Source organism: Camelus bactrianus, chromosome 9, assembly GCF_048773025.1.
Source record: "Camelus bactrianus isolate YW-2024 breed Bactrian camel chromosome 9, ASM4877302v1, whole genome shotgun sequence".
Lineage (NCBI taxonomy): Eukaryota > Metazoa > Chordata > Mammalia > Artiodactyla > Camelidae > Camelus > Camelus bactrianus.
This window is the reverse complement of record NC_133547.1, coordinates 57,632,473-57,646,774: the sequence shown is the minus strand read 5'-3', so window position 1 is coordinate 57,646,774 and position 14,302 is coordinate 57,632,473. Positions and strand designations below refer to the sequence as shown.

The 14,302-nt window shown below is 38.4% G+C and overlaps 1 protein-coding gene across 6 annotated transcripts in view; it reads left to right on the top strand.

Annotated features, from left to right (window-relative positions):
* Positions 1–14,302, top strand: part of HYDIN (HYDIN axonemal central pair apparatus protein) — a 381,838-nt gene that overhangs the window by 207,700 nt on the left and 159,836 nt on the right. For all 6 annotated transcript variants that reach the window (XM_074370458.1, XM_074370459.1, XM_074370460.1 and 3 more), the window contains exon 20: positions 12,963–13,201. In XM_074370458.1, coding sequence (XP_074226559.1) covers positions 12,963–13,201 — 239 coding nt within the window. The remainder of the gene's footprint in view (positions 1–12,962; positions 13,202–14,302) is intronic.

Genomic DNA, 14,302 nt, shown 5'->3' with positions numbered 1-14,302 from the left:
TGACACTGTGTATATCATGCCTCTGTGCTCATAGCAGTCCTGTTTCCTTTTATCTGGCTATCTTCATGCCTTGGGTTTGATCTGACACCTTTCACTGAATCTTGAGAAGGCAGTGACTTTTAGAAAAAACAGTATGGTCCTTATTCAAAGATATATTCTTGTAGCCTTAAAAGATTGTTGATACATATTACTTAAGAGCAATGTAAATTGCAAATAACTGCCTCCCTTACACAGTCAAACCCAGCTGGCCTTAAAATTCTCACAGTCTTTTTTTCCCCACAAAAGGGGAAGTCAATTTTACAATTGTTTGACCAACAGGAACTCTCAGCACATCAGTGACCAAGCCCTTTCAGTTCAATCTATCCTTCGGAACTACTTCCCTCTAAGAACAAGGAGAAAAGCTGGGCAGAATATGTAAAATCATGAGTTTGAGGGAATGATGGAGCCACAAAGTCAGTGACAACCCCAAAGAAAAAGGAAATTGAGACATAACATGCCCAACGTTTGTGATTACTTTTCCTAGTAGTTCTAAAAGAGGTTGAAAAACTGAAAAGAGCTTTCAGAAAAATCACTGATCTAAGAAGATAAAAATTGGAATCAGGACAGTTGTGAGAGATAAAGTTAGAGAATGTTGAACTTCCCAGACTTTTGGTTAGAACTCTGAAATGCTACATCCTGGGAACCAAGGTAAACTAGAACAGATCCTCACTTCAAATCATTTTAATCTCTGCCTGGAAAAAGGAGATCCAGGATTGTTGATTCCCCCACTGTCACCAGAGGATGAAAACATCATTCTAAGCCTCAGAAAGTCTCTACAATTTTCATATATGATGTCCAACATTTAATTTTTAAATTACCAGGCATACAAGGAGTCAAGAGAAGTTAATAGAAAACTACAATGTGCATAATAAACGCAAGGAAATAAAGGCAAGGTTTAAATTTTTGGTAGAGATCTGGAAAGTATAAAAGAGAACAAATGGGAATTGAAGACCTGAAAAATACAGCCATTGAAATTAGGGACTCATTATAGATGGGTTTAACTGCATATTACATACAGATGAAGAGACAGTGTGGAAGTGGAAGATCAGAAGAAACTACCCAAAGTGAAACACAGACAGATAAAATGATGAAAATGTAGAAGAGTTGGTAAAACAAACACAGGGAGTATGGTTACTGGAGTACCTGGATAAGAGGAGAGAATGTAGCAAAAGAGATAATAGCTGAGACATCAAGCCACAGATTCAGAAAGCATTATTAACATAAAGCAAAATAAATACAAAGAAAACCCCCCTAGGCACATTATCGTAAAGCAGCTAAAAACCAGAAATAACCAGAGAAAAAGACAGTTTCCCTTAAAAGGAATAATATTAAACTGGCTGCTGACTCCCCAGACACTGCTGAGGGCAGGGTACCATTAGAAAAACAAGAGGACTACAGGAATATCTTTATACTGAAAGGTAGAACTCCAGCCCCCTTTTCTCTCAATTCCCAGAACATGGGCAGAAGACTGGAATATTCTTCTCTGGACAGTTTCGCCAGCCACAAGGAAAGGCAGAAATAAACGATAGTTGGGCATATAGAAGGCCCTTGGCTAGCTGCCATCCTAGTGCACAGTGGTTTTAGTGCTTCACTCTTACACATGTAAGTACTAAACCAAGCTCCACAGAAAAGCCTGTGATGCAGAAGTAAGAAACCAAAAAACATAAATGAGAACTTGGAGGAAACCAAGACAATACAGTGAGAAGAAAGCTTAAAATTGAACAAAATGATCATTCATAATCTAAGGAAAATAAAAGATGACTTTGCATCCATGAATAGGAACAGGGGGGTGTTTTTTAAAAGAAGAACAAAAATGTGCTCATAGAATTTAAGAAAATGAACACAAAAATTAAAATTTAGACAAAAGCATCGGAAAATAAAATTGAGAAGCTATCAGAAAGTAGAACAATAAGAAAACGAGCTAGAAACTAAGAAAGGAAGATTAGAAAATAAAATGACTTGTTCAGGAGTTCTAAGATCCAAATAGTGGTTCAGAAAGAGCAAACTTAAAAAGAGAGGTGAGGAAAATATGCAATAAATAATTCACGGAATGTATCCAGAACTGATGGAGGGGAATGTGTGGGAAAGACTCATCAAATATGCTGCATAATGGATGAAAATAGGCTCATGTCAAGGCACATCATTATTAAGTTCCAGAACACTGGACACAAAGATAAGACTGCAGGAACTTCCAGATGGAAAAATAATAATAAAATTTGGTCAAAATTTAAAAAATTAAGAACCAGAGTGGCATCAACTTTCTTGTGACAGCAACACTGGTGGGAAAAAAATACTTTCTGAAGGAAAATAAATCCTAATTTTGTCAGCCAGAAAACTAATCAAGTGTGGAGGTAGCATAAGACATTTCAGACGTGCAAGATCTCAAAAAATTTTCTCTTCAGGGACCCTTTCTCAGGAAGGTACTGAAGAATGTGCTCCACGAAAGTGAGAAAGACATGATTTCAGGAAACAGGAGCTCAGACACAGGTGAGAAACTCAAGGGACACATAGGACATCACTGTGTGGCACTCCTAGGACCTTATCGCAGACCCAGACAGCAGCCAGTCCAGATAGGACAGTTACAGAACAGATGACTCCAGGAGAGATTTGTCTCCAAGAAAGTGGAACTGGTAGAAAATCTGATGTTTCCAAAAGTACTGAGAGGAGATTTACCCCTTTGACTGAGAGTTTGGGGATAAATCCATGTTAATACATTAAAAACCAAGCAAAGAAAGGATAATAATTCCTGGGAAAATGAAAGTGGCACCAGAAAGGAGATGTAATCCTAGTACCCTTATCATAAATCAGCTGTGAATATTTGCGTGCTTATAATGGCCAAAATGCAAATGTTTTTCTCACCAGAAAATAACTTTTGTCTATATTGAGAGAATGGAGAGAAGAAAGTGAAAGAGAAAAAGAGACATGGAGAGAGGGACAGGAAAAAAAAAAGCCATCATTGTCTTCCATAAAAGCAAGTGGATAAGGCTCAAACTGAAAAATTAAGTAGCAGTAGATTACTTAGAGACATGGAGGCGAATACCAAGAGAAGACAGTAGTTTTCCCATTAATGGGCAACAATGGGAATGAGAAGGTTTGGGAGATTGAGTTCAAGGGACTACTATTTTTTTACAAGATACCTTTTCTAGAACCATGTAACTTCATAAATTGTGTGGATGTGAACATTTCATAAAAATTTGAAAAATTTAAATCATGCTCCAGGACAGTATAAGTATGCTACCATTTATGCAAGAAAAAGTATATATGCAAATATATATATATATGTATTTTTTTTTCAGTCATAAAGTGTCTCTGGAAAGATGCAAAAAACTGTGAACAGTGGCTGCTTCTGGAGATGGTAACTAGTGGCCATGGGCAGCATGGGAGAGAGAAAAAGACTCTTTACCCTTGAAGCCATTTGAATTTTACCCTGTGGCCATGTGTTATTTATTTTTAAAGAAAAAGCTTCTAAGGAAGAAGGAAACTGGGTATCAATCGGAAGCAAGAGAGCAAACAGAGTTAAAATTAAATGAGCTCTAAAGGGAAAGACTGTTGATATCCTTTTAGGATGAGTTATTTATTCAAGAAATGTAAGTGTATGTCTTCTTATTGCACAAAAAACTTTATCCTTATGAAACAAATAAAAATTAAAAGAAAAGAAAATCACTCATAGTGCCATCCTGCGGATACCCAGTATTAGATTTTGGGTGTACATCTTCCAAATCCTTACTGTGGATGTGTCTATGTATTCCTGCCTTCCCACCATCGAGTAATACTATTTCATTACTGGCTATTTTCACTCATGTCAGTTTTGACATGAATTATTAAGGCATATTCCTGTGCAGATCATTTTTGGTGACTGACTTTACTGCATCATTTGTCTCTACACAGTTGACTGAACTAATCCCCTACTGATAGGTGGTTTTCAGTTTTTCCACCACTGTCAACAATGCTCATATCCTAATTGCTGCTCTAGTCTTTAACTGTTGCCTTAGAATGAATGCTTAGAAATGTAATTGCTAGGTCAAATGGCATGAACATAACTAAGATACATCTTTTGAAATTATCTCCTGGAAGACTAGTACCAATTTACATCCTACCCTGACCCCATCAGTGCTGAAGAATGTCACCCTCTCCCAGACTCTTGCCAACATTTTGTTAGTTTTGCAAAACCTGACAGATAAAAAAAATGTTGAACTGTTACTTAAGTGTATGTTTCTTTGGCTTACTGGTGATGCTAAACATTTTTTGTATATTTATTGACCAATAAATAAATATTGAGCATCTCCTCCATGCTGGGTACTAACTGTGCTAACTGTGTTTACTGAAGGGAGAGATGTAAAAGTAAATAGAGTGATCTCTTTCTTCAAAGAGTTTACAGCATTAAAAAAAAAAAAGGAAATGGATACAAAAGCAACACAGTATTACAATGTGCTATATTATATGTAAGCCCAGAGGAGAAAGTGGCTAATTCTATGAAATTAAGAATGTTGACAGAAAGGCACGTTTGAGTGGATACTTCAGGGATAAGGAGAAGGAACTCAGGAAAATGGGGTGTACCTTTCCAGAGAACAATGATGATATACAACATACTTGGGAAGATCTGGTGTGGCTAAAGCCCAGGATGCATGTTGGAAATTGACAGTGCCTGGGAAGTAAGTCTGGAAACGTGATTTGGGGCGCTCTAATGAATTTGGAATAAATCCTCCAGACTGGAGGCTCCTATCCTGTATACCAGTCTTGATTGTAGGTTGCCTTGTTTCAAACAGGAGAATAACCACCATCCTTGCGGTCCACGAACCCTGGAAATTATATGCAAAGCTTAGGATATGTGTTTAGGGTATGTGTGTTCATGGGGTATGTGTGTTCATGTGGTGAAGTGTGTGTGTGTACTTTTTTCTATGGAGGTGTTCCATAGATTTCTCAAAGGGGAAAGAGATTCAGCACCACTAGTCCAGACTTTGGAGAGCCATCCAGAATCTCCAGTAGAAGAGGCACAGGATCAGGTGTGTCAAAGAGAGTCCCATCAACAAGATAGACTGAGGAGGGGGCAAGCAGGAGGGAGAACTGGACATGAAGTTTTGGAAGATAATGTTAACAATAACCACCACTTATTATTTACTCCATGGTAGACAAAGTGCTAGATGCTTGGCAACCATTTTATTTCATCTTCAAGTACCACATTTAACAGATCAGCAAACTGAAACCTAGATTTGAAAAATTAGTCTAATATCACCTGGCTACAAATACTCTACACATACTCTAAAGGTCACCACATACTCTAAAGCCCCCTTTTTTAATCGTGACCCTCTCTGTCCCTCTTGTAAAGCTCCGGCACCATTTCTTTTGTACTTCGTCTCCAAACATGCAGTTAATTTTAAGCAGCAGAGTGACTCACTTCAGGGTAGAGAACCATATGACTAGAGGTACCATTTAGAAGACAAAAAAGAAAAAAGCCTCAATGACTGTTCATTGTTCTTGTTCCACAAAGAATTGATCATCTGCTGAGATAATAGTATAAATCCAAAGCAATCCCTCACTCTTCACATGGATTCCTGTTGTTATTTGTGTCCTCTCTGTCATTCCATGGAAGGAAATTCCTGCAGATTTCAACCGGCAAGCAAGTCATTTTGAAGAAAAGTGCGCAGTGCTCCTTCCTTCAAGCCCCACAGTCATTAGCACAGCAGGACAGGAGGTTGGCCTGAGCGCATCGTTCTCATTTACTGTGGAGACGACATGTGCAGACACTTCTGCCTTTCATGGCAAATATTAAATACATGATAGTGTAACTTACAAAAGCTCTGGCTGTTTTACCTTGGGACCTGAGCACTGCCTAAGAAGTGCGCTGATGCCCTGTTGTCAAATAAAAAGTAAATGTTATCCTAAGAGAGATGAAACCTCAGGGAGGAGGACGTAACACTCATCGCCAGTGGGCATGGAACTCTGAAATGCAAAAGATCACTATCCATCTGTCTTCGCACCTTCATAGGCACATGCACATACCAGCCTGCTGTGCGTGTTATTCATGGGCTGCTGTATGACCAGCTTTCCAACCCCAATTCGCAGAAAAAAACAGAGGCAGTTGTTGCTGAAATTTTGATGGAAGGCTTAGGAAAGCTCATTTTTGTCATCTTTGAAACAAACATACGAAACCGTGCATTAGTTTTCTACTGCCATGTGAACAATTACCACAAGCTTGGTGGCTTCATACAACACACTTTTATTACCTACCTCAGTTTCCGGGGATCAGAAGTCCAGGCATGACTTGGCTGGATCCTCTCCTGAGGGCCTCAGGAGGCTGAAATCAAGGTGCTGGCTGAGCTTCATTCCTTCCCTTCGGGAGGCTTGACTAGGGAAGGATCCATTTCTAGACCCGCTCAGGTTTGGTAGAGTTGGTTTTCTTGCAGTTGCATGACTGAGGCCCCATTTTCTTGCTGGCTGTCAACCAAGGACTGCTGTCAGCTGTCAAGCCCCCCACAGTTCCCCACCATGTGGCCTCCTGCATAGACCCTCTCATGCTTGGAATCTCACTAGGAAGAGCCCAGTCCCTTCTGAGGACTCATCTAATTAAGTCAGACTCACCTAATTAATTCAGACTCACTAAGGATCACCTCTCTTCCTTAATGTCAACTGATTTAGGACCTTAACCCCATATGCAAAATCCCTTCACCACAGAGCCTAGATTAGTGTTTGATTGAATAATTGGGAGAAGATAACTTTGGAGGCCGTCTTAGACTTCAGTCTACTGTAAACCTCTGTGAGATGCTTCTCTTCTGGCAAGAGTATTGTATGTTAAATGCTTTCTTAGCATCCATCCTTGTTTTCTCAGTTTTGTAATTTTTTTTTTTTTTTGGAAAATGCTGTTGAGCTCATAATGTGTCAGGTGGGGATATTCCAGCTCTTGGTAAAATGATGACAGTAGCTGTCATTTATGAGGACTTACTATGTGCCAGACACTATCGTGAGTTTTACATGCATTACGTCATTTAACCATCTATGCAGAAGGTGCAGTCAGTGTCAGATGGGAAAACTGAGACCAGGCATGGTGACATGACATGCCCAATATCTGACAGTTGAGCCCAAACCGCAACATCTCTTTTCCTTCAGACTTCTCCTTCCTAACCTATCAGTCATTGTCTTGCTGTATTGTGATTTTGAAAGGGTTACTGAATGTCCTCCGCATCTATGATTATCATTCATCCATTCCTTCTTTACTCAAATTTGCCATCTCATAACAGAAAATGTCACATAGACCAAGTCCTCCCTAAAAACAAAGAACACTCCCTAAAAGCCAGAGACCAAGATTAAAGTGGTTTAGAGCCTAACTTTGGGTAAAGATAGTCCAGTACCTTCGCAGCTGGCATTTTAATGCGCCTTGTTCTTGGATTCTAGGATATACTTTGCTGCCTGGTTTTATGCCAAACATTGATTAATAAGCTTCATCAAAAAGAAAACTCACCAGTTCAGCCCTGGAGAGCAACTTCAGGACTTCTTTCTAGAGCAGCCAACCTGTGTCAGAAGGAATCAGAATAGAAATGGTACCCATCCATTGAAAACTAATATCCTCTGACTTGAAATAGCATTTATGCTGATGACACCCTCTCTTTACTGTAGACAGAGGGTTGACCTGTGCTACTGGCTAGAGGAAGAAAATAAAATGGTTAGAACAAGAAAGATGACATTGACAGTATCCTCCTCTTAAAGGCATTTGTTGTCTTGATAAAAGGACAAAAATGGCATTGATTTATGTTTTAATTGTCAGCTGAGCCTCGTAAGTGAGTAAAACTATATATAGAGTGCTCAAAGGCCACATATTTGGGAAGAAGGGCCAACAGAGTGAGATGATCTTGCCTAGAACATTCTTATTTTATCTTCTAGTTGCCCCTCCTTTTGTCCTAACAGCAGGTAGACATGAACCCCAGGCCTGCAATTCCCATAGAAGTTGAAATACCAAGTTACGCTGCCTGTGTTCTGATGGAGTGAACTCTTCACTTTCCAGAATCTGACATCCAGGGTAGTTGGGGAAAAACCTTAAGACATGACAGTGGACTAAACCAACAAGGTAGCTTTAGCGGTGAGTAGCTAGCAGTTCACCATGCCCATCCTCCTTTATTCTTGGACCCAGAGCAGATGACATTTCCCAGCCTCCCTTGGAGTTAGGTGTGGCTGCATGACTGAGTTCTGGCCAGTAGAAGTGAGCAAAGGTGACGTGTACCACTTCCAGACTTGGTGCATAAAATCTTAACACATGGCCTTCCATTCTCTTTCTTCTCTTGTTGGCCAATCGAGTGTCAATGTGCAGACTGACTTAGAAGCCCCAAGTTAAACATGTCAATCTTTTTAGCTGGTGTCCTTGAATGACTGAATGAAACACAAGCACATCTTCACTCCTGCCACCAATTGGAATGCATGTGAACCAGAAATAAGCTTCTGTTGAATTAAGCCATTGATCATCATGAATCTTTACTTTATAGTAGCTGACATTACTTTATCTAAAAATAGTAGCCTAAAATTAAAAAAAAAAACTGAAGGTAAAACAAGTAGTTCTAAGCAAAGACAGGGCTGGTTACTCAAGCACAGGAAATCTATTTCCATATATTACATTGATTGTGTAGGTCAGACTGAAAATGACATGACAGACTCCTATTTATTGTAATAAAAACGCCAATGAAACGAAGCTATAATGACCCATTAATAATATCTATAGAAAATTTAAGTTGCATTTATAGCTCTTTAGAACTCATCTTTTGTGTCACTTTCTATGATTAATATGTTAGAGGATTAGTATTTTCACTTTGGGGCTGTGTCTTAGTTCAGACTGCTGTAACAAAGTACCAATAGAGTGGATGACTTATAAAGTACAGAAACTGATTTCTCATAGTTCTCGAGACTGGAAGTCCAAGATCAGGATGCCAGCATGGTCAAGTTCTGGTGAGAGCCCTTTTCCAAAATGAAGACTGGTGACCTCTCATTGTGTCTTCACATGACAGAGAGCAGAGTAGAGGAAGTGACTCTTATGAGGACATTAATCCCATTCATGAAGGCTCCACCCTCATGATATCATCTAATCCTAATTACCACCCCAAAGCCCACCTCCTGATACCGTCACATAAAGGGTGAATTTAGGGGCAACACGAACATTCAGTTCATAACATTCCATCCTGGCCCCGCCAAATTGATGTCCTTCTTACCTGCAAAATACATTCATTCCATCCCAACAGCCCAGCAGTCTTAACTTGTTCCAGTATCAACTCTAAAGTCTGAAGTCCAGAATCTAAGTATCAACTAAATCAGACAGGAGGGAGGCTCAAGGTACATTCATCCTAAGGTGAAATTCCTCTCGAGCAGTAAGCCTGTGAAACCAAACAAGTTATGTGCTTTGGGGGCTGTTGAGATGAAATGAATATATTTCGCATATAGAAGGGCGTGAATTTTGGGGGCCTGGGGCAGAATGTCATGGACTGAATGTTTGTACCTCCAAAATTCATATGCTGAAACTTTACCCTCCAGTGGGGCTGGTGTTAGGAGGTAATTAGAATTAGATGAGGTCATAAGGGTAGAGCCCTCGTGAATGGGATTAGTGTCCTAATAAGGGTCAGAAGAGAGCTCACTTCCTCTGCTCTGCTCTCTGCCATTTGAGGATACAATGAGAAGTCATCAGTCTTCTGCCTGAAAGAGGGCTCTCACCAGAACTACACCATACTGGCACCCTGATCTCAGACTTAGAGCCTCTGGAATCGTAAGAAATAAATTTCTGTAGTTTATAAGCCACCCAGTCTATGGTACTTTGTTATAGCAGCCCCAGCTGACTAAGACAGATATTGGTGCTGAGAGTAGAGTACCCCTGTAACAAATTCCTAAAAATGTGACAGCAGATTTGGAACTGGGTCATGGGTAGAGGCTGTAAGAGTTTTGGGTCATGGGTAGAGGCTGTAAGAGTTATAAAGTGCATGCTAGAAGAAGCCTACATTGCTGTGATTGGACTATTACAGACTTTTAAAAAATATGAATAAATTTAAAAATGCAAAGAAATTATTTCTGTGAATCTAAACGTGAGCAGAATATAGTGGCATTCAATCCTTGTAGTTTCTCTTGCCAATAGTAATCAATCTATAATCTCAAAAATTAAATTTATGAAGTTTATTATCTTTTTGTTATTAATATTTTAGGGTAAAATTATATACAAATACAGGTTAATATTCTAGAAAGATAGACTTGCCTTCTGCTTTCTTAATATTTTAGTACTTAACTAGGGCTAATTTACTATGGGTAGAAAACCTAGAGAGAAATTTTGGAAAAACAGTTTGAGTTGTACAAGCACCAGCATTTCTTTCAGAAAGTATCTTCTGAATGGAGATAATTAACATACAAATATCCCATCTCAGTCCTAGTTTATCTAGTGTGGTATTTAATGTTTAATTGTTGTCTTTTATATCCATGTCTCTAGAGATGTCCCATATTAAAGGATTATGAATAATGATTGGACTCTTGGCATAGAGTTAAATCTATAATTTCCATTAATGCCAAAATTAAAATAAAATTTCCTCATCATCATTCATCTATATCCTCTTTGTAAACACTTTATAATCTTGACAACTGTTTTTTGTTTCACTTAATTTATTTAAATTTTAAAATGTAATTTATTTATTAGTTCCCATGCAGAACTTCAAACCAGGAGGAAATATAATTAGCATTCTGATCTGTGGAATAGGATTTTCCTTCATTGTTAATTGGGAAATTGGCATTTGGGTATAAATACTAGATTTTCCTTATTTAAGTACCTATGAGCCTGTTTCCCAGAGAGTGATAATTCAGAATCCACTGACCAAATCCAGTCTCTGAATCTGCACTGGAGCCAGACCTGGATTTTGGTGACTTTCCAAGGTACTGCCATCCTGTGAGATTCTGCCTAGCTGAAATTTCTAACTCCTGCCTACAAATTGCAACATACATTCTTATTTACAATGATCATCAGTGCAACTCTTTTCCTAACCTGATCTATGCTTGTCAGGAAGTTTCTGATCCGTAGCTTTACAGTGAACCAAGCCCTCCTAGAGCTTTTGTTTATTTGTTTTGAGCTACATATGTTTTTACATTTCTCTTTTTCCTTTTGCTAGGAGAAATACACCATAGAAATTAAATAAAGGAAGGATAATTTTGGACTGGAATGCTCTCTCAAATTCAGTCCACAGAATATATTTTACGTTTGTTTTTAAGTTATTTTCTTCTGTACACTTTTCGTTAGAGGGCTTATTGTGAACTTCCCTACTTAGAAGAATATGAGGAGCCAAGGAAGATTCATGAGTGAACAATCAAACTCTTCTCCAATAAAGTGGAAAGGTTGACTTTGCCTCTCAGTTATTATCTTGGAAGTCTTGAAATGATCTCTACATCTCTTCTTTTTTCAGTCTTTGCCAACGCATTGTTGGTCATCAGATCAGAACAGCCTGGGTCTCCCATAAAATAAAATAAACACATATGGCTGAGAATTTTTTTTAGAAATAAAAGGTATCAAACCACAAGATTCTAGAAGGGTGGCAAATTCTAAGCAGGATATACAAACAAACCCATAACTAGACACACTGTAGTGAACTGCACTACAATCAATCACATAAAAGGAGAAAAATATTAAAAGCAGCCTGAGAAAATATATTACTATCAAATAAGCAGAGTTTATATTTTTAGATTAAATAAGGTACTTAAAGCATGAGTCTTTTTTTATTATTTGACACTTCAACCAAATTTTCATCTTACTTTGGAGCCTCATTGTGCCATACAAGATTTTCTTTTAAAGCTGGATGCAGGATTTGAAGGGCTGTTAAGCAAGAGGGAGATTTGATTTACTCTATTTAGCTCCAGGGGAGTGGACCAAATACCAGTGTATGGAAGGTCAAAAGGAAAAAAAAAATCTCTACTTAATATAAGGAAGAGATATCAAACAGCTTGAGTTGTTAAAACCAGGGATGAGTTACCTTAGATGAGAAATGAGTTCTCTGACATCAAAGGGTTTGATTGAAAATCAGATACATGAATTAATTTAACAAATATTTATTAATTATCTACCATGTACCAGACATAGTTATGGGTACTGGGGTTATATCAGTAAACAACAATAGCAAGAAAGACAAAAATCCCTTCTATGGAGAGCTTATATCATAGTACAAGGGGGCAGAAGTGTGCTAAGTCAATTATGCACTATGTTAGGAGATGTTAAGTGCTAAGGGGAAAACAGAGCAAGGTAAAGGGGATCAGAAGTATGGGGGTAAGGTTTGAAATTTAGAATATGATGGTCAGAGTAGGCTTCATTGAGAGGTATTGTTTGGCCAAAAACATCAGGGAGGAAAGACAGTGAGCTATGAGGATCTTAGCAGTTAAAGGGAACAGATCGGTGGGAGATACTTCCAACTCTATAATTTAATCCTATCACATTTCAAAATAAGTTTGGAATTTTAGCAAATGAAGTTCTATTGATTATTATGAAATAATAGAAATCAACATGGCTTCCTGTGTTGTGTTCATTAATGAAAACTATTCATCCCTACTAAAACATCATTGAAACTTTGCACTTGAAAGCCATTTCTTTTAAAAATTCCTAATTCCAGGAAGGATGTAGTACCTCCTGTTGGTATCTCAGAATTTGGAGATTAGAGCAGGTAATTAATACAAGGTTATTAGAGAACTGGGCTGTCATCCTGAGAGATGTAAAGAATCTTCACAGAGCATTCAGAAGTTGAATTGTAGGTTTGCTCTTGGGAATCATACTGCTTTTAAAAAAAAAGAAAAACACAACAAACACCCAGCTGCTTTGATTCAAAAAAGTAATATTTGTCTCTGATGTTGAGTTCATTTGAAGTATAAAGGGCTTTGACGTGCAGAATGAAAAGCCAAGAATATCTTCACTGTTAACTTGAAGTCTTGTGTTACAGGCACACGAAAAGTCCCTTTGGACAGTTGAACCCAAGGAAGGCATGGTTCCCCCGGAAAGTGATGTTGAACTGACACTGACTGCTAACCTAAATGACATAGTGACATTCAAAGACACAGTCATTTTGGATGTTGAAAATAGCAACACCTACCGGATTCCTGTCCAGGCTTCAGGAATTGGCTCCACCATTGTTTCAGATAAGCCCTTTGCTCCAGAACTCAATTTGGGAGCACATTTTAGGTAAGGAAATACCATGGGCCAGTTTTTATACGTATCACATATGTTGATAAACTGAGCATCACCTATACTTTGGAAAATTATTTTTAAGTAAATAGAACTAGCCTCCTCAACCACTTCCATTCCCCATACTCACTTTTCCCTCTCCAGATGGGTTCATCAGCCACACAAAGACATTTCGTGGTCATAACTTGGTTTCATTCTCCAAACTGTGTCCCTCAACGCTAAAGAAGAGACAGTTCATAGAAAGTGAATTCTTTTCTAAAACTTATAGTAGCTTCTTTGTGATAAATTTAGAATCTGAACCATGATTTCTCTTCTTTGATTCCAATACACTGCTAATTCCTCTCCATGAATGTGGGAAATACAGATGCATCTCTGTTGAGGTAACCTAAGTAGACTATAACTAGGAAGGTGAAAATATATTATAAATGTATCTTATCAGCTATTGCAAAGCCAGTAATGTTTTTTGGAATTACATCCTCTGCTTGCCTCCCCACCATAGCACTGACCTTGAGATGGTTGTAATTGGCTCCACCTGGTCACTCAGGAAAAGTTAAGGAATCTCAATATTTAAATAAAAGTGATACAGTATAGACACCTCTGACCAGAATGATCTAAATTTAATTGTGAAAATGTATGATGTTTGGATACTGATAGTGGAGGATATGTGTGAGGGTTTATTTTTGTTTCCTTAGAAGTTCATGAGCTGTTACCAGTTGTCTCTGAAGAGCCAGCTGAATTTGTACCTGTTTGTCGCAATACTGTGAGCAGATGTCAAAGGGATGCTCCTGCCTTCTGGCCTGAGGCCCTGAAACTAAGATGTGCCTGACAAAAACCTTTTAGGAGCCCTTCCTGCAAGCCCATCCACACCTCCTTTCCTCTGCTTCATCTACAAAATATGGCACTTGACTGAAAAATACCATAAACCAATAGGAATTAAGTAATACGCAAGTCAGATAGTTAACTGCATGTGTTTTCAGAGAGACTTTTTTTTTTTTTTTTTTTGCAGTTTTTGTGTCACCTAGATACAAAAATGCTCCTCTCCCCCTGTCCACTGACCATAAGCTAGGGCATTTTTTCATTGCATACCATGCCTCTGTT